We start from the raw sequence: 25,214 nt of genomic DNA, 5'->3' as shown, positions 1-25,214 counted from the left end.
TCTCGCAGTGCTTGTGGTACTTAAGAACATGGAGTACAGATTCAGGGCCCTCAGTCTATCCTCGAAGTAAAGATTTCTGATACATGGGATCAACTTTGTCATCCTTCTCTGTTAGTTCTCCAGGGCATTTATATCCATTATGTGATAGTGTGACCAGAGCTGCACACCAAAATCTGAATAAGGACTTACCAAAAATATATAAAGGTGAAGTATAAAATTAGGGCTCCTATTATTTATTCTTCTTGATAAAAACCCAAGAATTCTATTAGTTTCATTGAGAACACTTCCGCTGTTGTCCCTGCATTAGATTACTGCTTACCAAAACTCGTAAATCTTTTTTGCATTCAGAGTGACTGACATCTACATTTTTCATTTTATAGTTGCCATGGTCATTCTCTTCTCCCAGGGTTAGAACATAACCTTTGTTTACATTAAACTGCATCTGCCACTTCTCTGTCCACTACATTAACCTGTCCAGATCTTCCTGGAGCGCTCTAGAATCCTCGACAGAATTAATATGATGGCTTACTTTTGTGTCATCGGCAATCTTGCTTATGTCGCTATTTATTCCTCATCTATGTCCTTTATGTAAATTGTGAATAATAAAGGACTCAACACTGACCCTTATGGAACACCGCTTTTTACGGGTCTCCACTCTGATTTCTCCATATTTATGTCAATTCTCTGTTGCCTATCTGTCAACAACGCCTCGATCCAGGAAAAACCTTTTCCTCCTATTCCACATGCCTCTACTTTCCTGAACAATCTCCTGTATGGAGCTCTATCAAAGGCCTTACTGAAGTCCATTTACACAATATCATATTCATTACCGTGATTTACCTCCTTAAATACCTTAGTGAAGGAAGTTAAACTGGTAAGGCAGGAACACCCCTTTGTAAAACCGTGCTGAGATTCATTGATCAATTTATATCTTTCAAGGTTGCTTTGAATAGTTCCGGCAATTTCTGATTTTCTGATTTCACCCGAGGCGATGACGAACCTCTCCCAGTGCTTGTGACACCTCAGGTGATATTGAACTTCTCCCAGTGCTTGTGGGTATTATCCCAGGTGATACCGGACTTCTCCCAGTCCTTGTATTACCCCAGGTGATAGTGGACTTCTCCCAGTGCTTGTATTACCCCAGGTGATACTGGACTTCTCCCACTGCTTCTGGTACTCACCCCCAGGTGATGTTGAACCTGTTCTAACGCTTGTGGTATTCACCCCAAAGTGATGTTGAACCTGCTCTAACGCTTGTGGTACTCATCCTAGGTGATGTTGAACCTGTTCTAACGCTTGTGGTACTCATCCTAGGTGATGTTGAACCTGTTCTAACGCTTGTGGTACTCATCCTAGGTGACGTTGAACCTGTTCTAACGCTTGTGGTACTCACCCCCAGGTGATGTTGAACCTGTTCTAACACTTGTGGTACTCACCCCCAGGTGATGTTGAACCTGTTCTAACGCTTGTGGTACTCACCCCCAGGTGATGTTGAACCTGTCCCAGCGCTTGCCCTGCTTAACAAATCGCTTGGTCCTGCTGGGGGAGTCTGAGGGCAGGACGTCTGGGAGGGAACAGCGAGGCCTCTTCATCAGTGCTCTGGTAGCCTCGTCCAGTCTACCAGTGATGGGTATGTGCCCGAATCTCTGTAGAGGCGAGCCAGCAATATGGCGTAAGATAAAGTGCTATAATATATCCACATGTTGGAAAAGTAAAAACAAATGCACTACTGACAACGTTTTGCCCATCCAGCGGGCGAAACGCAGATCTGTTTGTGACCTGATTACGTTCACTGTGGAAATAAATGGTATAAAATACCGACACAATGGAAATATAAACACATATGCAGTATAATGTGATCCTTTATTGACAACCCACACAGTGGGCTTTTTCAAGTCACACACAGATCTGTGTGTGACTTGAAAAAGCCCACTGTGTGGGTGAAACGTTGTCAATAAAGGATCACATTATATTGCATGTGTGTTTATATTTACGTTCACTGTGTGGGCGAAATGTTGTCAATGCGTAGCATAAACAAATAATAAAACATTATATTAATTTAACTTGGGATAACTTAATACAGTCGCTGTGACTTATTTTCAAGGGACATTCATTATTGTTATTATTATTATTATTATTATTATTATTATTATTATTATTATTATTATTATTATTATTATTATTATTATTTGTTTTCTATGTGTAAGAAAACTTGTTTTCATTTTATAATTCTGTTTCAGAGCGGTCTAAAGCATTTTTTTTAGCATATTAACTTAAATGAATGAGGCAGCTTGCCATAAAAAAAAAGGCTCTTTAGTTATGGTTACCTTTGTAAAATAATAGAAAACGCACAACTAACGATACTAAAGAAAACGATATTACTGGCTTTATTGGGGGGTAGCTTTGTAAGAAGAGAAATTTACAGTTTGATATGGGACCTTTCACTGACGATGTTTAGCCCATGCAGCTCTGTGACTTACTAAGGCCCAATATGTGGGCGAAACGTCGCCAATAAAAGGTTCTGTATAACTGAATAAATGTCTCCTTCCCAATGGAAATAAGTGACTCTGACTATTTTGATTCTCCTAGGTAATTAACATACATGCTAAACATGTTACTATGTGTACCTGTACCTAAATAAACTTATTTATCCTAGTTGTAAACCGAGAAGTAAGTTTTTACTGAATCCTCATGGATAATTTTAAACTTATGTTATATAGTGTAAGTTTATTGAGGTACAGGTACACATAAGTACAATTACCATGCGTTAATTACAAAGGTCAATCCATAATAATGTCAAAGTGTATAGATACCGTCTCATTTTCTACTTTTGCTGAGTGGTAAATCAACACCAAAATAGATATATAAGATCAAAAAAGCAAATTATGAATATTTCAACAATACGAGAAATCACTTTTTTTTTTTTTTTTTTATTCACCGGTATTCTCCCGGTCCGGGTCTTTTCCAAGTAGTGGTGACCCGGCCTTGGCTCCCTATCTGGGGAGTGTCTCGAGACTTAAGTCTCCCATGGGAGGAAGGACAAGTACCTCCTCATCTTTGGGACCAACTGTCCCCAGGCCTAGCCACATTCCCCGCCCTCACGGGGCTCGTAGGGAGAAGCTAGGCCTCTGGTCTGCCATCTACCCCGCCTCGAAGGGGCTCGTGGGGATGGCAGTCTTATGAGCTGCAGATGGTAGCAAGCTCAGGCCTTGAGAAATCACTGTCTTCCCCTTTTACCTATGTATATAAGCGATCATTGATTATAATAATGGTATACAATACCGACAACTTGATAAGTAAGACATGTATAACAGTGTATAAGCGATTATTAAATATAATTCAATGCACTTCAACTATGACTAATGTAAATCTTAGTTTTAAAGTGGTGGAAGGATGGGCCAGTGGAAGGCCTCGGTCAGATGACCAAAAGCTCCAGTTGCGGGTCATCATATGACTATGACCGGCGTCAGGAAACACTTAGTCCTGTTTTCTGGCCAAGCTTATCCGATCTATAACTACTGAATATGTCGGAATTTTTAATATATTTTGAAACAAGGCACAAACGCTCACCTGCATGGTACGGATGGCGTCCCTGAGCTGGTCTTCTGTGCGAAGGTTCCCTGTCTCCTTGTCTGAGGCAGGCAGGTACCCGTACTGCATCAGATAGTGTTGCTGTGTGAGACAGAGAAGTGAGGGTGAGTGATGGTCATCATGTAGTGTTACTGTGTGAGACAGAGAAGTGAGGGTGAGTGATGGTCATCAGATAGTGTTACTGTGTGAGACAGAGAAGTGAGGGTGAGTGATGGTCATCAGATAGTGTTACTGTGTGAGACAGAGAAGTGAGGGTGAGTGATGGTCATCAGATAGTGTTACTGTGTGAGACAGAGAAGTGAGGGTGAGTGATGGTCATCAGATAGTGTTACTGTGTGAGACAGAGAAGTGAGGGTGAGTGATGGTCATCAGATAGTGTTACTGTGTGAGACAGAGAAGTGAGGGTGAGTGATGGTCATCAGATAGTGTTACTGTGTGAGACAGAGAAGTGAGGGTGAGTGATGGTCATCAGGTAGTGTTGCTGTGTGAGACAGAGAAGTGAGGGTGAGTGATGGTCATCAGGTAGTGTTGCTGTGTGAGACAGAGAAGTGAGGGTGAGTGATGGTCATCAGATAGTGTTGCTGTGTGAGACAGAGAAGTGAGGGTGAGTGATGGTCATCAGATAGTGTTGCTGTGTGAGACAGAGAAGTGAGGGTGAGTGATGGTCATCAGATAGTGTTACTGTGTGAGACAGAGAAGTGAGGGTGAGTGATGGTCATCAGATAGTGTTGCTGTGTGAGACAGAGAAGTGAGGGTGAGTGATGGTCATCAGATAGTGTTACTGTGTGAGACAGAGAAGTGAGGGTGAGTGATGGTCATCAGATAGTGTTACGTGGAACACAGTTGTGCTGGTCAGTAGTCGCCTCAAAGCTCACCTGACAAAGTTAAGCAAAGAACATTTTTTCTTAAACATTTGATGGAATCAACTGAAGATTTGGTCCCCAAAGAAGACAGTTAACTAATGTTATGCGAAGTCTTAGATTAGGATATGTAAATTAAGCTATTTTATATTAGATCAATTATAGCATGGTTGGCATGGTTGCTACAGCAAGTTAGTTTTGTTGCAAAGTAAGAAAATGGCACAGCAAATATTTGTATAGATTTAGTTTACTATTTCCCTTAAGGAAAGTAATGAACACTGTGTGTGTATATGTGTGTGTGTATATGTGTGTGTGTGTGTGTGTGTGTGTGTGTGTGTGTGTGTGTGTGTGTGTGTGTGTGTGTGTGTGTGTGTGTACTCACCTAATTGTGGCTGTAGAGGTCGAGACTCAGCTCCTGGCCCCGCCTCTTCACTGATCGCTACTAGGTCCTCTCTCTCTCTCTGCTTCCTGAGCTGTATCATACCTCTTCTTAAAACTATGTATGGTTCCTGCCTCCACTACTTCACTTGCTAGGCTATTCCACTTCCTGACAACTCTATGACTGAAGAAATACTTCCTAACGTCCCTGTGACTCGTCTGAGTCTTCAGCTTCCAGTTGTGACCCCTTGTCCCTGTGTCCCCTCTCTGGAACATCCTATCTCTGTCCACCTTGTCTATTCCCCGCAGTATCTTGTATGTCGTTATTATGTCTCCCCTGACCCTTCTGTCCTCCAGTGTCGTCAGTCCGATTTCCCTCAACCTTTCCTCGTACATTCCCCTGAGCTGTGTGTGTGTGTGTGTGTGTGTGTGTGTGTGTGTGTGTGTGTGTGTGTGTGCTCACGTATTTGTGGTTGCAGGGTCGAGTCACAGTTGTTTGTGTGTATATGTCGCCTGCAGACTTCCTGATGCCACAGTCATTAAAACCACTATTAGTTAAACGACACAGAGGTCACAATTACCATGTAAACCGCCCCCTGGCGCCTCCTGTAACGAGTGTGAATGAAGGCCGCGTCACACGCAGTCAGTTACATCACCACTTATGTCTTAATCACCCAACAACCATCCCTAGGGCCAGTTACCATCCATTAACCAACCAACACACTTCCCCAGGGTCAGATCCAACACCCTTATCAACCACCATCACCAGTTAACACCCATTAAACCACTGATCAACCATTCCCTGGTCTACTTCAAAACTAAAATGTATATCATCAATGTTTTCCTCAGTGTTAAGCTGCAGTAAGGTGCCTCATAAAGCTTCCAGCTGCTGCCAGCCACTGGAGTCTCAGTCATGACAAATTCCTTCGCGCTGTAGACTTTAACAAGACTATTCCGAGGGTCACCGTCCTCGCGACCATGTCCTAAGCCAGGCTGCTACTGCCAGTACTTCCTTATTTATTAATATATACCATATTCTGTGGTGAAAATATTAGCTTTAATTAAAGGGGATTATCAATAGATCCCTGGTTGTCTCCAGGAAGGCACTGGACAGGTACGCGAAGTCAGTACCTGACCAGCCGGGCTGTAGCTCGTACGTTCGTTTACGTGTGGCCAGCAGTAACAGTATGGTTGATCAGGCTCAGATCCACCACGAGGCCTGGTCACGGACCGGGCCGGGGGGCGTTGACCCCTCAAACTCCCTCCGGGTATGGGTGGCTGTGAGAGTCGGTCCAGAGTTTAGAAACCGACTTGGTGCAGCGCGCATAACGGAGATAAAACACCTCAATTACTGGGAGCGCTTGAGGTTTCTAAACCTGTATTCCCTGGAACGCAGGAGGGAGAGATACATGATTATATACACCTGGAAAATCCTAGAGGGACTAGTACCGAACTTGCACACGAAAATCACTCACTACGAAAGCAAAAGACTTGGCAGACGATGCACCATCCCCCCAATGAAAAGCAGGGGTGTCACTAGCACGTTAAGAGACCATACAATAAGTGTCAGGGGCCCGAGACTGTTCAACTGCCTCCCAGCACACATAAGGGGGATTACCAACAGACCCCTGGCAGTCTTCAAGCTGGCACTGGACAAGCACCTAAAGTCAGTTCCTGATCAGCCGGGCTGTGGCTCGTACGTTGGTTTGCGTGCAGCCAGCAGCAACAGCCTGGTTGATCAGGCGCTGATCCACCAGGAGGCCTGGTCACAGACCGGGCCGCGGGGGCGTTGACCCCCGAAACTCTCTCCAGGTAAACTCCAGGTAAACTCCAGAGGGAGTAGTCTAAGAGCAAGTGAGCCGTTCCTTGCAGTAGTTCGACGCGGGTGCCAGGCGAGAGATCGTAGGGGGGCGTCGATTGTAGGTCACACCCTCTACTTCCTTACATCGTGTACTTCCAGACATCGTGTACTTCTTTACATCGTGTTCTTCCAGACACCGTGTTCTTCCAGACACCGTGTTCTTCCAGACATCGTGTACTTCTTTACATCGTGTTCTTCCAGACACCGTGTTCTTCCAAACATCGTGTACTTCCAAACATCGTGTACTTCCAAACATCGTGTACTTCCAAACATCGTGTACTTCCTTACATCGTGTACTTCCAAACATCGTGTACTTCCAAACATCGTGTACTTCCAAACATCGTGTACTTCCTTACATCGTGTACTTCCAAACATCGTGTACTTCCAAACATCGTGTACTTCCTTACATCGTGTACTTCCAAACATCGTGTACTTCCTTACATCGTGTACTTCCAAACATCGTGTACTTCCAAACATCGTGTACTTCCAAACATCGTGTACTTCCAAACATCGTGTACTTCCAAACATCGTGTACTTCCAAACATCGTGTACTTCCAAACATCGTGTACTTCCAAACATCGTGTACTTCTAAACATCGTGTACTTCCTTACATCGTGTACTTCCTTACATCGTGTACTTCCAAACATCGTGTACTTCCAAACATCGTGTACTTCCAAACATCGTGTACTTCCAAACATCGTGTACTTCCAAACATCGTGTACTTCCTTACATCGTGTACTTCCAAACATCGTGTACTTCCAAACATCGTGTACTTCCTTACATCGTGTACTTCCAAACATCGTGTACTTCCAAACATCGTGTACTTCCAAACATCGTGTACTTCCAAACATCGTGTACTTCCAAACATCGTGTACTTCCAAACATCGTGTACTTCCTTACATCGTGTACTTCCAAACATCGTGTACTTCCAAACATCGTGTACTTCCAAACATCGTGTACTTCCTTACATCGTGTACTTCCAAACATCGTGTACTTCCAAACATCGTGTACTTCCAAACATCGTGTACTTCCAAACATCGTGTACTTCCAAACATCGTGTACTTCCTTACATCGTGTACTTCCAAACATCGTGTACTTCCAAACATCGTGTACTTCCTTACATCGTGTACTTCCAAACATCGTGTACTTCCAAACATTGTGTACTTCCAAACATCGTGTACTTCCAAACATCGTGTACTTCCAAACATCGTGTACTTCCAAACATCGTGTACTTCCTTACATCGTGTACTTCCAAACATCGTGTACTTCCAAACATCGTGTACTTCCAAACATCGTGTACTTCCTTACATCGTGTACTTCCAAACATCGTGTACTTCCAAACATCGTGTACTTCCAAACATCGTGTACTTCCAAACATCGTGTACTTCCTTACATCGTGTACTTCCAAACATCGTGTACTTCCAAACATCGTGTACTTCCAAACATCGTGTACTTCCTTACATTGTGTACTTCCAGACATCGTGTACTTCCAAACATCGTGTACTTCCAAACATCGTGTACTTCCAAACATCGTGTACTTCCAAACATCGTGTACTTCCTTACATCGTGTACTTCCAAACATCGTGTACTTCCAAACATCGTGTACTTCCAAACATCGTGTACTTCCAAACATCGTGTACTTCCAAACATCGTGTACTTCCAAACATTGTGTACTTCCAAACATCGTGTACTTCCAAACATCGTGTACTTCCAAACATCGTGTACTTCCTTACATCGTGTACTTCCAAACATCGTGTACTTCCAAACATCGTGTACTTCCAAACATCGTGTACTTCCAAACATCGTGTACTTCCTTACATTGTGTACTTCCAAACATCGTGTACTTCCTTACATTGTGTACTTCCAAACATCGTGTACTTCCTTACATCGTGTACTTCCAAACATCGTGTACTTCCAAACAACGTGTACTTCCAAACATCGTGTACTTCCAAACATCGTGTACTTCCAAACATCGTGTACTTCCAAACATCGTGTACTTCCAAACATCGTGTACTTCCTTACATCGTGTACTTCCAAACATCGTGTACTTCCAAACATCGTGTACTTCCTTACATCGTGTACTTCCTTACATCGTGTACTTCCAAACATCGTGTACTTCCTTACATCGTGTACTTCCTTACATCGTGTACTTCCAAACATCGTGTACTTCCTTACATCGTGTACTTCCTTACATCGTGTACTTCCAAACATCGTGTACTTCCTTACATCGTGTACTTCCTTACATCGTGTACTTCCAAACATCGTGTACTTCCAAACAACGTGTACTTCCAAACATCGTGCACTTCCAAACATCGTGTACTTCCAAACATCGTGCACTTCCAAACATCGTGTACTTCCAAACATCGTGTACTTCCAAACATCGTGTACTTCCTTACATTGTGTACTTCCAAACATCGTGTACTTCCAAACATCGTGTACTTCCTTACATTGTGTACTTCCAAACATCGTGTACTTCCTTACATCGTGTACTTCCTTACATCGTGTACTTCCAAACATCGTGTACTTCCAAACATCGTGTACTTCCAAACATCGTGTACTTCCAAACATCGTGTACTTCCAAACATCGTGTACTTCCAAACATCGTGTACTTCCTTACATTGTGTACTTCCAAACATCGTGTACTTCCAAACATCGTGTACTTCCAAACATCGTGTACTTCCAAACATCGTGTACTTCCAAACATCGTGTACTTCCTTACATTGTGTACTTCCAAACATCGTGTACTTCCAAACATCGTGTACTTCCAAACATCGTGTACTTCCAAACATCGTGTACTTCCAAACATCGTGTACTTCCTTACATTGTGTACTTCCAAACATCGTGTACTTCCAAACATCGTGTACTTCCTTACATTGTGTACTTCCAAACATCGTGTACTTCCAAACATCGTGTACTTCCAAACATCGTGTACTTCCAAACATCGTGTACTTCCAAACAACGTGTACTTCCAAACATCGTGCACTTCCAAACATCGTGTACTTCCAAACATCGTGTACTTCCAAACATCGTGTACTTCCAAACATCGTGTACTTCCAAACATCGTGTACTTCCAAACATCGTGTACTTCCTTACATTGTGTACTTCCAAACATCGTGTACTTCCAAACATCGTGTACTTCCTTACATTGTGTACTTTCAAACATCGTGTACTTCCAAACATCGTGTACTTCCAAACATCGTGTACTTCCAAACATCGTGTACTTCCAAACATCGTGTACTTCCAAACATCGTGTACTTCCTTACATAGTGTACTTCCAAACATCGTGTACTTCCAAACATCGTGTACTTCCAAACATCGTGTACTTCCAGACATCGTGTACTTCCAAACATCGTGTACTTCCAAACATCGTGTACTTCCAAACATCGTGTACTTCCTTACATTGTGTACTTCCAAACATCGTGTACTTCCAAACATCGTGTACTTCCTTACATTGTGTACTTCCAAACATCGTGTACTTCCAAACATCGTGTACTTCCAAACATCGTGTACTTCCAAACTTCGTGTACTTCCTTACATTGTGTACTTCCAAACATCGTGTACTTCCAAACACCGTGTACTTCCAAACATCGTGTACTTCCAAACATCGTGTACTTCCAAACATCGTGTACTTCCAAACATCGTGTACTTCCAAACATCGTGTACTTCCAAACATCGTGTACTTCCTTACATTGTGTACTTCCAAACATCGTGTACTTCCAAACATCGTGTACTTCCTTACATTGTGTACTTCCAAACATCGTGTACTTCCAAACATCGTGTACTTCCTTACATTGTGTACTTCCAAACATCGTGTACTTCCAAACATCGTGTACTTCCAAACATCGTGTACTTCCAAACATCGTGTACTTCCTTACATTGTGTACTTCCAAACATCGTGTACTTCCTTACATTGTGTACTTCCAAACATCGTGTACTTCCTTACATTGTGTACTTCCAAACATCGTGTACTTCCTTACATTGTGTACTTCCAAACATCGTGTACTTCCTTACATTGTGTACTTCCAAACATCGTGTACTTCCAAACATCGTGTACTTCCAAACATCGTGTACTTCCTTACATTGTGTACTTCCAAACATCGTGTACTTCCTTACATTGTGTACTTCCAAACATCGTGTACTTCCAAACATCGTGTACTTCCAAACATCGTGTACTTCCAAACATCGTGTACTTCCAAACATCGTGTACTTCCAAACATCGTGTACTTCCTTACATTGTGTACTTCCAAACATCGTGTACTTCCTTACATCGTGTACTTCCAAACATCGTGTACTTCCAAACATCGTGTACTTCCAAACATCGTGTACTTCCTTACATTGTGTACTTCCAAACATCGTGTACTTCCAAACATCGTGTACTTCCTTACATTGTGTACTTCCAAACATCGTGTACTTCCTTACATCGTGTACTTCCTTACATCGTGTACTTCCAAACATCGTGTACTTCCAAACATCGTGTACTTCCTTACATTGTGTACTTCCAAACATCGTGTACTTCCAGACATCGTGTACTTCCAAACATCGTGTACTTCCAAACATCGTGTACTTCCAGACATCGTGTACTTCCAAACATCGTGTACTTCCAAACATCGTGTACTTCCTTACATTGTGTACTTCCAAACATCGTGTACTTCCAAACATCGTGTACTTCCTTACATTGTGTACTTCCAAACATCGTGTACTTCCAAACATCGTGTACTTCCTTACATTGTGTACTTCCAAACATCGTGTACTTCCTTACATCGTGTACTTCCTTACATCGTGTACTTCCAAACATCGTGTACTTCCAAACATCGTGTACTTCCTTACATTGTGTACTTCCAAACATCGTGTACTTCCAAACATCGTGTACTTCCTTACATTGTGTACTTCCAAACATTGTGTACTTCCAAACATCGTGTACTTCCAAACATCGTGTACTTCCAAACATCGTGTACTTCCAAACATCGTGTACTTCCTTACATTGTGTACTTCCAAACATCGTGTACTTCCAAACATCGTGTACTTCCTTACATTGTGTACTTCCAAACATCGTGTACTTCCAAACATCGTGTACTTCCTTACATTGTGTACTTCCAAACATCGTGTACTTCCTTACATTGTGTACTTCCAAACATCGTGTACTTCCAAACATCGTGTACTTCCTTACATTGTGTACTTCCAAACATTGTGTACTTCCAAACATCGTGTACTTCCAAACATCGTGTACTTCCAAACATCGTGTACTTCCAAACATCGTGTACTTCCTTACATTGTGTACTTCCAAACATCGTGTACTTCCTTACATTGTGTACTTCCAAACACCGTGTACTTCCAAACATCGTGTACTTCCTTACATTGTGTACTTCCAAACATTGTGTACTTCCAAACATCCTGTACTTCCTTACATCGTGTACTTCCAAACATCGTGTACTTCCTTACATCGTGTACTTCCAGACATCGTGTACTTCCTTACATTGCGTACTTCCAGACATCGTGTACTTCCTTACATTGTGTACTTCCAGACATCGTGTACTTCCAAACATCGTGTACTACCAAACATCGTGTACTTCCAAACATCGTGTACTTCCAAACATCGTGTACTTCCAAACATCGTGTACTTCCAAACATCGTGTACTTCCTTACATCGTGTACTTCCAGACATCGTGTACTTCCTTACATTGTGTACTTCCAGACATCGTGTACTTCCTTACATTGTGTACTTCCAGACATCGTGTACTTCCAAACATCGTGTACTACCAAACATCGTGTACTTCCAAACATCGTGTACTTCCAAACATCGTGTACTTCCAAACATCGTGTACTTCCTTACATTGTGTACTTCCAAACATCGTGTACTTCCAGACATCGTGTACTTCCAAACATCGTGTACTTCCTTACATTGTGTACTTCCAAACATCTTGTACTTCCTTACATTGTGTACTTCCTTACATTGTGTACTTCCAAACATCGTGTACTTCCAGACATCGTGTACTTCCAAACATCGTGTACTTCCTTACATTGTGTACTTCCAAACATCGTGTACTTCCAAACATCGTGTACTTCCAAACATCGTGTACTTCCAAACATCGTGTACTTCCAAACATCGTGTACTTCCTTACATCGTGTACTTCCAGACATCGCGTACTTCCAAACATCGTGTACTTCCTTACATCGTGTACTTCCAAACATCGTGCACTTCCAAACATCGTGCACTTCCAAACATCGTGTACTTCCAAACATCGTGTACTTCCAAACATCGTGTACTTCCTTACATTGTGTACTTCCAGACATCGTGCACTTCCAAACATCGTGTACTTCCAAACATCGTGTACTTCCTTACATTGTGTACTTCCTTACATTGTGTACTTCCAGACATCGTGCACTTCCAAACATCGTGTACTTCCAAACATCGTGTACTTCCAAACATCGTGTACTTCCTTACATTGTGTACTTCCAAACATCGTGTACTTCCAAACATCGTGTACTTCCTTACATTGTGTACTTCCTTACATTGTGTACTTCCAGACATCGTGCACTTCCAAACATCGTGTACTTCCAAACATCGTGTACTTCCAAACATCGTGTACTTCCTTACATTGTGTACTTCCAGACATCGTGCACTTCCAAACATCGTGTACTTCCTTACATTGTGTACTTCCTTACATTGTGTACTTCCAAACATCGTGTACTTCCAAACATCGTGTACTTCCTTACATTGTGTACTTCCAGACATCGTGCACTTCCAAACATCGTGTACTTCCAGACATCGTGTACTTCCTTACATTGTGTACTTCCAAACATCGTGTACTTCCTTACATTGTGCACTTCCAAACATCGTGTACTTCCTTACATTGTGTACTTCCAAACATCGTGTACTTCCTTACATTGTGTACTTCCAAACATCGTGTACTTCCAAACATCGTGTACTTCCTTACATTGTGTACTTCCAAACATCGTGTACTTCCAAACATCGTGTACTTCCTTACATTGTGCACTTCCAAACATCGTGTACTTCCAAACATCGTGTACTTCCTTACATTGTGTACTTCCAAACATCGTGTACTTCCTTACATTGTGTACTTCCAAACATCGTGTACTTCCTTACATTGTGTACTTCCAAACATCGTGTACTTCCTTATATTGTGTACTTCCAAACATCGTGTACTTCCAAACATCGTGTACTTCCTTACATTGTGTACTTCCAAACATCGTGTACTTCCAAACATCGTGTACTTCCTTACATTGTGCACTTCCAAACATCGTGTACTTCCAAACATCGTGTACTTCCTTACATTGTGTACTTCCAAACATCGTGTACTTCCAAACATCGTGTACTTCCAAACATCGTGTACTTCCTTACACCGTGTACTTCCAAACATCGTGTACTTCCTTACATTGTGTACTTCCAAACATCGTGTACTTCCTTACACCGTGTACTTCCAAACATCGTGTACTTCCTTACACCGTGTACTTCCAAACATCGTGTACTTCCAAACATCGTGTACTTCCAAACATCGTGTACTTCCAGACATCGTGCACTTCCAAACATCGTGTACTTCCTTACATTGTGCACTTCCAAACATCGTGTACTTCCAGACATCGTGCACTTCCAAACATCGTGTACTTCCAGACATCGTGTACTTCCAAACATCGTGTACTTCCAAACATCGTGCACTTCCAAACATCGTGTACTTCCAGACATCGTGCACTTCCAAACATCGTGTACTTCCAGACATCGTGTACTTCCAAACATCGTGTACTTCCAAACATCGTGCACTTCCAAACATCGTGTACTTCCAGACATCGTGCACTTCCAAACATCGTGTACTTCCAAACATCGTGTACTTTCAGACATCGTGCACTTCCAAACATCGTGTACTTCCAGACATCGTGCACTTCCAAACATCGTGTACTTCCAGACATCGTGCACTTCCAAACATCGTGTACTTCCAAACATCGTGCACTTCCAAACATCGTGTACTTCCAGACATCGTGCACTTCCAAACATCGTGTACTTCCAGACATCGTGCACTTCCAAACATCGTGTACTTCCAGACATCGTGTACTTCCAAACATCGTGTACTTCCAAACATCGTGCACTTCCAAACATCGTGTACTTCCAGACATCGTGCACTTCCAAACATCGTGTACTTCCAGACATCGTGTACTTCCAAACATCGTGTACTTCCAAACATCGTGCACTTCCAAACATCGTGTACTTCCAAACATCGTGTACTTCCAAACATCGTGCACTTCCAAACATCGTGCACTTCCAAACATCGTGTACTTCCAGACATCGTGCACTTCCAAACATCGTGTACTTCCAGACATCGTGTACTTCCAAACATCGTGTACTTCCAAACATCGTGTACTTCCAAACATCGTGTACTTCCAAACATCGTGTACTTCCAAACATCGTGTACTTCCAAACATCGTGTACTTCCAAACATCGTGCACTTCCAAACATCGTGCACTTCCAAACATCGTGTACTTCCAGACATCGTGCACTTCCAAACATCGTGTACTTCCAGACATCGTGTACTTCCAAACATCGTGTACTTCCAAACATCGTGTACTTCCAAACATCGTGTACTTCCAAACATCGTGCACTTCCAAACATCGTGTACTTCCAGACATCGTGTACTTCCAAACATCGTGTACTTCCAAACATCGTGTACTTCCAAACATCGTGTACTTCCAAACATCGTGTACTTCCAGACATCGTGCACTTCCAAACATCGTGTACTTCCTTACATTGTGCACTTCCAAACATCGTGTACTTCCAGACATCGTGCACTTCCAAACATCGTGTACTTTCAGACATCGTGTACTTCCAAACATCGTGTACTTCCAAACATCGTGCACTTCCAAACATCGTGTACTTCCAGACATCGTGCACTTCCAAACATCGTGTACTTCCAGACATCGTGTACTTCCAAACATCGTGTACTTCCAAACATCGTGCACTTCCAAACATCGTGTACTTCCAGACATCGTGCACTTCCAAACATCGTGTACTTCCAGACATCGTGTACTTCCAAACATCGTGTACTTCCAAACATCGTGCACTTCCAAACATCGTGTACTTCCAAACATCGTGTACTTCCAAACATCGTGCACTTCCAAACATCGTGCACTTCCAAACATCGTGTACTTCCAGACATCGTGCACTTCCAAACATCGTGTACTTCCAGACATCGTGTACTTCCAAACATCGTGTACTTCCAAACATCGTGTACTTCCAAACATCGTGTACTTCCAAACATCGTGTAATTCCAAACATCGTGTACTTCCAAACATCGTGTACTTCCAAACATCGTGCACTTCCAAACATCGTGTACTTCCAAACATCGTGTACTTCCAAACATCGTGTACTTCCAGACATCGTGCACTTCCAAACATCGTGTACTTCCAAACATCGTGTACTTCCAGACATCGTGCACTTCCAAACATCGTGTACTTCCTTACATTGTGCACTTCCAAACATCGTGTACTTCCAGACATCGTGCACTTCCAAACATCGTGTACTTCCAGACATCGTGTACTTCCAAACATCGTGTACTTCCAAACATCGTGCACTTCCAAACATCGTGTACTTCCAGACATCGTGCACTTCCAAACATCGTGTACTTCCAGACATCGTGTACTTCCAAACATCGTGTACTTCCAAACATCGTGCACTTCCAAACATCGTGTACTTCCAGACATCGTGCACTTCCAAACATCGTGTACTTCCAAACATCGTGCACTTCCAAACATCGTGTACTTCCAAACATCGTGTACTTCCTTACATTGTGCACTTCCAAACATCGTGTACTTCCAAACATCGTGTACTTCCAAACATCGTGTACTTCCAAACATCGTGTACTTCCAAACATCGTGTACTTCCAAACATCGTGTACTTCCAAACATCGTGCACTTCCAAACATCGTGTACTTCCTTACATTGTGCACTTCCAAACATCGTGTACTTCCAAACATCGTGCACTTCCAAACATCGTGTACTTCCTTACATTGTGCACTTCCAAACATCGTGTACTTCCAGACATCGTGTACTTCCTTACATTGTGCACTTCCAAACATCGTGTACTTCCAAACATCGTGTACTTCCTTACATTGTGCACTTCCAAACATCGTGTACTTCCAAACATCGTGTACTTCCAAACATCGTGTACTTCCAAACATCGTGTACTTCCAAACATCGTGTACTTCCAAACATCGTGCACTTCCAAACATCGTGTACTTCCTTACATTGTGTACTTCCAAACATCGTGTACTTCCAAACATCGTGTACTTCCAAACATCGTGTACTTCCAAACATCGTGTACTTCCTTACATTGTGTACTTCCAAACATCGTGTACTTCCAAACATCGTGTACTTCCAAACATCGTGTACTTCCTTACATTGTGTACTTCCAAACATCGTGTACTTCCAAACATCGTGCACTTCCAAACATCGTGTACTTCCTTACATTGTGTACTTCCAAACATCGTGTACTTCCTTACATCGTGTACTTCCAAACATCGTGTACTTCCAAACATCGTGTACTTCCTTACATTGTGCACTTCCAAACATCGTGTACTTCCAAACATCGTGTACTTCCAAACATCGTGTACTTCCAAACATCGTGCACTTCCAAACATCGTGTACTTCCTTACATTGTGTACTTCCAAACATCGTGTACTTCCTTACATTGTGTACTTCCAAACATCGTGTACTTCCTTACATCGTGTACTTCCTTACATCGTGTACTTCCAAACATCGTGTACTTCCTTACATCGTGTACTTCCTTACATCGTGTACTTCCTTACATCGTGTACTTCCAAACATCGTGTACTTCCTTACATTGTGTACTTCCAAACATCGTGTACTTCCAAACATCGTGTACTTCCTTACATCGTGTACTTCCAAACATTGTGTACTTCCTTACATCGTGTACTTCCAAACATCGTGTACTTCCAAACATCGTGTACTTCCAAACATCGTGTACTTCCAAACATCGTGTACTTCCAAACATCGTGTACTTCCTTACATCGTGTACTTCCAAACATCGTGTACTTCCTTACATTGTGTACTTCCAAACATCGTGTACTTCCAAACATCGTGTACTTCCTTACATTGTGCACTTCCAAACATCGTATACTTCCAAACATCGTGTACTTCCAAACATCGTGTACTTCCAAACATCGTGTACTTCCAAACATCGTGTACTTCCAAACATCGTGTACTTCCAAACATCGTGTACTTCCTTACATTGTGTACTTCCAAACATCGTGTACTTCCAGACATCGTGTACTTCCAAACATCGTGTACTTCCAAACATCGTGTACTTCCAAACATCGTGTACTTCCAAACATCGTGTACTTCCTTACATTGTGTACTTCCAAACATCGTGTACTTCCAGACATCGTGTACTTCCAAACATCGTGTACTTCCAGACATCGTGTACTTCCAAACATCGTGTACTTCCAAACATCGTGTACTTCCAAACATTGTGTACTTCCAAACATCGTGTACTTCCAAACATCGTGTACTTCCAAACATCGTGTACTTCCTTACATTGTGCACTTCCAAACATCGTGTACTTCCAAACATCGTGTACTTCCAAACATTGTGTACTTCCAAACATCGTGTACTTCCAAACATCGTGTACTTCCAGACATCGTGTACTTCCAAACATCGTGTACTTCCAAACATCGTGTACTTCCAAACATCGTGTACTTCCAAACATCGTGTACTTCCAAACATTGTGTACTTCCAAACATCGTGTACTTCCAAACATTGTGTACTTCCAAACATCGTGTACTTCCAAACATCGTGTACTTCCAAACATCGTGTACTTCCAAACATCGTGTACTTCCAAACATCGTGTACTTCCAGACATCGTGTACTTCCAAACATCGTGTACTTCCAAACATCGTGTACTTCCAAACATCGTGTACTTCCAAACATCGTGTACTTCCAAACATTGTGTACTTCCAAACATCGTGTACTTCCAAACATCGTGTACTTCCAAACATTGTGTACTTCCAAACATCGTGTACTTCCAAACATCGTGTACTTCCAAACATCGTGTACTTCCAAACATCGTGCACTTCCAAACATCGTGTACTTCCTTACATTGTGCACTTCCAAACATCGTGTACTTCCAAACATCGTGCACTTCCAAACATCGTGTACTTCCTTACATTGTGAACTTCCAAACATCGTGTACTTCCAGACATCGTGTACTTCCTTACATTGTGCACTTCCAAACATCGTGTACTTCCAAACATCGTGTACTTCCTTACATTGTGCACTTCCAAACATCGTGTACTTCCAAACATCGTGTACTTCCAAACATCGTGTACTTCCAAACATCGTGTACTTCCAAACATCGTGTACTTCCAAACATCGTGCACTTCCAAACATCGTGTACTTCCTTACATTGTGTACTTCCAAACATCGTGTACTTCCAAACATCGTGTACTTCCAAACATCGTGTACTTCCAAACATCGTGTACTTCCTTACATTGTGTACTTCCAAACATCGTGTACTTCCAAACATCGTGTACTTCCAAACATCGTGTACTTCCAAACATCGTGTACTTCCTTACATTGTGTACTTCCAAACATCGTGTACTTCCAAACATCGTGCACTTCCAAACATCGTGTACTTCCTTACATTGTGTACTTCCAAACATCGTGTACTTCCTTACATCGTGTACTTCCAAACATCGTGTACTTCCAAACATCGTGTACTTCCTTACATTGTGCACTTCCAAACATCGTGTACTTCCAAACATCGTGTACTTCCAAACATCGTGTACTTCCAAACATCGTGCACTTCCAAACATCGTGTACTTCCTTACATTGTGTACTTCCAAACATCGTGTACTTCCTTACATTGTGTACTTCCAAACATCGTGTACTTCCTTACATCGTGTACTTCCTTACATCGTGTACTTCCATACATCGTGTACTTCCTTACATCGTGTACTTCCTTACATCGTGTACTTCCAAACATCGTGTACTTCCAAACATCGTGTACTTCCTTACATTGTGTACTTCCAAACATCGTGTACTTCCAAACATCGTGTACTTCCTTACATCGTGTACTTCCAAACATTGTGTACTTCCTTACATCGTGTACTTCCAAACATCGTGTACTTCCAAACATCGTGTACTTCCAAACATCGTGTACTTCCAAACATCGTGTACTTCCAAACATCGTGTACTTCCTTACATCGTGTACTTCCAAACATCGTGTACTTCCTTACATTGTGTACTTCCAAACATCGTGTACTTCCAAACATCGTGTACTTCCTTACATTGTGCACTTCCAAACATCGTGTACTTCCAAACATCGTGTACTTCCAAACATCGTGTACTTCCAAACATCGTGTACTTCCAAACATCGTGTACTTCCAAACATCGTGTACTTCCAAACATCGTGTACTTCCTTACATTGTGTACTTCCAAACATCGTGTACTTCCAGACATCGTGTACTTCCAAACATCGTGTACTTCCAAACATCGTGTACTTCCAAACATCGTGTACTTCCAAACATCGTGTACTTCCTTACATTGTGTACTTCCAAACATCGTGTACTTCCAGACATCGTGTACTTCCAAACATCGTGTACTTCCAGACATCGTGTACTTCCAAACATCGTGTACTTCCAAACATCGTGTACTTCCAAACATTGTGTACTTCCAAACATCGTGTACTTCCAAACATCGTGTACTTCCAAACATCGTGTACTTCCTTACATTGTGCACTTCCAAACATCGTGTACTTCCAAACATCGTGTACTTCCAAACATTGTGTACTTCCAAACATCGTGCACTTCCAAACATCGTGTACTTCCTTACATTGTGTACTTCCAAACATCGTGTACTTCCAAACATCGTGTACTTCCTTACATTGTGTACTTCCAAACATCGTGTACTTCCAAACATCGTGTACTTCCAAACATCGTGTACTTCCTTACATTGTGCACTTCCAAACATCGTGTACTTCCAAACATCGTGTACTTCCAAACATTGTGTACTTCCAAACATCGTGTACTTCCAAACATCGTGTACTTCCAGACATCGTGTACTTCCAAACATCGTGTACTTCCAAACATTGTGTACTTCCAAACATCGTGTACTTCCAAACATTGTGTACTTCCAAACATCGTGTACTTCCAAACATCGTGTACTTCCAAACATCGTGTACTTCCAAACATCGTGTACTTCCAAACATCGTGTACTTCCAGACATCGTGTACTTCCAAACATCGTGTACTTCCAAACATCGTGTACTTCCAAACATCGTGTACTTCCAAACATCGTGTACTTCCAAACATCGTGTACTTCCAAACATTGTGTACTTCCAAACATCGTGTACTTCCAAACATTGTGTACTTCCAAACATCGTGTACTTCCAAACATTGTGTACTTCCAAACATCGTGTACTTCCAAACATCGTGTACTTCCAAACATCGTGTACTTCCAAACATTGTGTACTTCCAAACATCGTGTACTTCCAAACATCGTGTATTTCCAAACATCGTGTACTTCCAAACATCGTGTACTTCCAAACATCGTGTACTTCCAAACATCGTGTACTTCCAAACATCGTGTACTTCCAAACATTGTGTACTTCCAAACATCGTGTACTTCCAAACATCGTGTACTTCCAAACATCGTGTACTTCCAAACATCGTGTACTTCCTTACATCGTGTACTTCCAAACATCGTGTACTTCCTTACATCGTGTACTTCCAAACATCGTGTACTTCCTTACATCGTGTACTTCCAAACATCGTGTACTTCCAAACATCGTGTACTTCCAAACATCGTGTACTTCCAAACATCGTGTACTTCCAAACATCGTGTACTTCCAAACATCGTGTACTTCCTTACATCGTGTACTTCCAAACATCGTGTACTTCCTTACATCGTGTACTTCCAAACATCGTGTACTTCCTTACATCGTGTACTTCCAAACATCGTGTACTTCCTTACATTGTGTACTTCCAAACATCGTGTACTTCCAAACATCGTGTACTTCCAAACATCGTGTACTTCCTTACATCGTGTACTTCCAAACATCGTGTACTTCCTTACATTGTGTACTTCCAAACATCGTGTACTTCCAAACATCGTGTACTTCCAAACATCGTGTACTTCCTTACATCGTGTACTTCCAAACATCGTGTACTTCCTTACATTGTGTACTTCCAAACATCGTGTACTTCCAAACATCGTGTACTTCCAAACATCGTGTACTTCCAAACATCGTGTACTTCCAAACATCGTGTACTTCCAGACATCGTGTACTTCCAAACATCGTGTACTTCCAGACATCGTGTACTTCCAAACATCGTGTACTTCCAAACATCGTGTACTTCCAAACATCGTGTACTTCCAAACATCGTGTACTTCCAAACATCGTGTACTTCCAAACATCGTGTACTTCCAAACATCGTGTACTTCCTTACATCGTGTACTTCCAAACATCGTGTACTTCCAAACATCGTGTACTTCCAAACATCGTGTACTTCCAAACATCGTGTACTTCCAAACATCGTGTACTTCCAAACATCGTGTACTTCCAAACATCGTGTACTTCCAAACATCGTTTATTTCTTCCAGTATATCACAGTAGTTTCATCGGGGTTTTCTCTTATCGAGCATCATTCAGTGCAGTAGTCTCGTCTACGTGGTCAGGGACCGGGTCGCGGGAGCGCTGCCCCCTGGAACACCCTCCAGGTATACATCCTCACACACTGCACTGAGCCAAACGTTGCCTCAATAAACGCATCTTGTACAATGTTACCAGGATCCAGAGCATCACTATTTAGCTGGATAGAGGCACTGAACACTGCCATACTGTGACTACTTACGTACACAAACAACCCGCATTAACGACGATATTTCGGTCCCGATGAAGTTCATTAACTAGTTACACAGAAGCAGGAAGGGAAGGGAGCCAGTATATACAGGCTCATTATAACCTAATAGACTCGTTATTACGTCATGACTTATTTGTTCCCAGTAAATATATTTATTGTAAAGGTTGAATTTTGATGAATTCACTCGTATAGTGCCTTGTATGTGAGGTGCTGACCACCAGTATTGTTCATCTAAACTGTTGCTGTTGTATCAGTGTATTATATAACTTTATATTGTATAGTAGTGTCGTCCTGGTACCACCACATGGTATGTGGCTGGTGAAAGCATGCAGGATGCCAGCAGAAACAGCCCTCGACTGCCCATGGGAGGATGTGGGCGTGGAGGGGAGGGTCAATACAGTAGCTGTGGGCGGGGTGTGGGGAGGGGGTGGACCCCCACCTGTCAGTCATCCCTCCCCCTCAGCCAGTTATCTAATATTATATACAATAAGACTTACTGAAAACATGATACTCCCTCCCTCCCCCCCCCCTCTCTCTCTCTCTCTCTCTCTCTCTCTCTCTCTCTCTCTCTCTCTCTCTCTCTCTCTCTCTCTCTCTCTCTCTCTCTCTCTCTCTCTCTCTCTCTCTCTCTCTCTCTCTCGGTCATCGGGACACAAGAGAAAGAAATAAAGTCGCGTTTGTGTGACAAAAACTGGTCTAGTCTTGTTTGGTGGTGCGCAGAACAGCCACGCCCACGCCCACGCCCACACCTACGCCCATACCCCATACAAATCCATATATACTTACCTCCATAGACGCCCACAACTACACCCCACATATACATCTACCTACACTCACTCTCGTTACTCTACACCCTTACACTCACTCTCTGTACCCACACACCCACACCTACACTCTCTCGTACCTGCACCACACACACCCACCCTCGTACCTACACTCTTACCCACACACCCACACCTACACTCTTACCCTCCACACTCTTACCCACCACCCTCGTACCTACACTCGTTACTCTTACCCACACACCCACCCTCGTACCCTCGTACCTACACTCTTACCCACACACCCACACTCGTACCTGCACTCTTACCCACACACCCACCCTCGTACCTACACTCTTACCCACACACCCACACTCGTACCTGCACTCTTACCCACACACCCACCCTCGTACCTGCACTCTTACCCACACACCCACCCTCGTACCTACACTCTTACCCACACACCCACCCTCGTACCTACACTCTTACCCACACACCCACACTCACCTGCACCTACCCACACACCCACCCTCGTACCTACACTCTTGTTACTCTTACCCACACACCCACCCTCGTACCTACACTCTTACCCACACACCCACCCTCGTACCTACACTCTTACCCACACACCCACCCTCGTACCTACACTCTTACCCACACACCCACCCTCGTACCTACACTCTTACCCACACACCCACTCTCGTACCTACACCCTTACCCACCCTCGTACCTACACTCTTACCCACACACCCACTCTCGTACCTACACCCTTACCCACACACCCACTCTCGTACCTACACCCTTACCCACACACCCACTCTCGTACCTACACCCTTACCCACACTTACACCCATATTCGTACCTACACCCTTACTCACACTTACACCCACTCTCGTACCCACACCCTTACCCACACTTACACCCATATTCGTACCTACACCCTTACCCACACACCCACTCTCGTACCTACACCCTTACCCACACACCCACTCTCGTACCTACACTCTTACCCACACTTACACCCATATTCGTACCTACACCCTTACCCACACACCCACTCTCGTACCTACACCCTTACCCACACACCCACTCTCGTACCTACACCCTTACCCACACTTACACCCATATTCGTACCTACACTCTCGTACCTACACCCTTACCCACACTTACACCCACACACCCACTCTCGTACCTACACCCTTACCCACACTTGCACCCACTCTCGTACCCACACCCTTACCCACACTTACACCCATATTCGTACCTACACCCTTACCCACACACCCACTCTCGTACCTACACCCTTACCCACACTTACACCCATATTCGTACCTACACCCTTACTCACACTTGCACCCACTCTCGTACCCACACCCTTACCCACACTTACACCCATATTCGTACCTACACCCTTACCCACACACCCACTCTCGTACCTACACCCTTACCCACACTTACACCCATATTCGTACCTACACCCTTACCCACACACCCACTCTCGTACCTACACCCTTACCCACACTTACGCCCATATTCGTACCTACACCCTTACCCACACTTACGCCCATATTCGTACCTACACCCTTACCCACACTTACATCCATATTCGTACCTACACCCTTACCCACACACCCACTCTCGTACCTACACCCTTACCCACACTTACGCCCATATTCGTAGCTACACCCTTACCCACACTTACACCCACTCTCGTACCTACACCCTGTGTACCACTAGCAGCCATTAAAATTATCTAACAATTCAGTGACTTTATACATATGACCGCCCTCTCACGCCCTCTTTGTTGTGGTTAACAATAACTCTGCAGTTTACCTGTGGAATACCTGTGACCAATTTCTAGGGTTCAAAAACAGCCTGGA

At 43.1% G+C, this 25,214-nt stretch overlaps 1 protein-coding gene across 1 annotated transcript in view; it reads right to left on the bottom strand.

Annotated features, from left to right (window-relative positions):
- Positions 1-25,214, bottom strand: part of LOC128699444 (matrix metalloproteinase-25) — a 516,333-nt gene that overhangs the window by 126,124 nt on the left and 364,995 nt on the right. The window contains exons 2-3 of the mRNA XM_053792195.2: positions 3,571-3,672; positions 1,480-1,646 (exon numbers count right to left, since the gene is read on the bottom strand). Coding sequence (XP_053648170.1) covers positions 1,480-1,646; positions 3,571-3,672 — 269 coding nt within the window. The remainder of the gene's footprint in view (positions 1-1,479; positions 1,647-3,570; positions 3,673-25,214) is intronic.

Source organism: Cherax quadricarinatus, chromosome 61 (genome assembly GCF_038502225.1).
Source record: "Cherax quadricarinatus isolate ZL_2023a chromosome 61, ASM3850222v1, whole genome shotgun sequence".
Lineage (NCBI taxonomy): Eukaryota > Metazoa > Arthropoda > Malacostraca > Decapoda > Parastacidae > Cherax > Cherax quadricarinatus.
The sequence above is the reverse complement of the archived record's forward strand: the minus strand, read 5'-3'. Positions and strand labels throughout refer to the sequence as shown.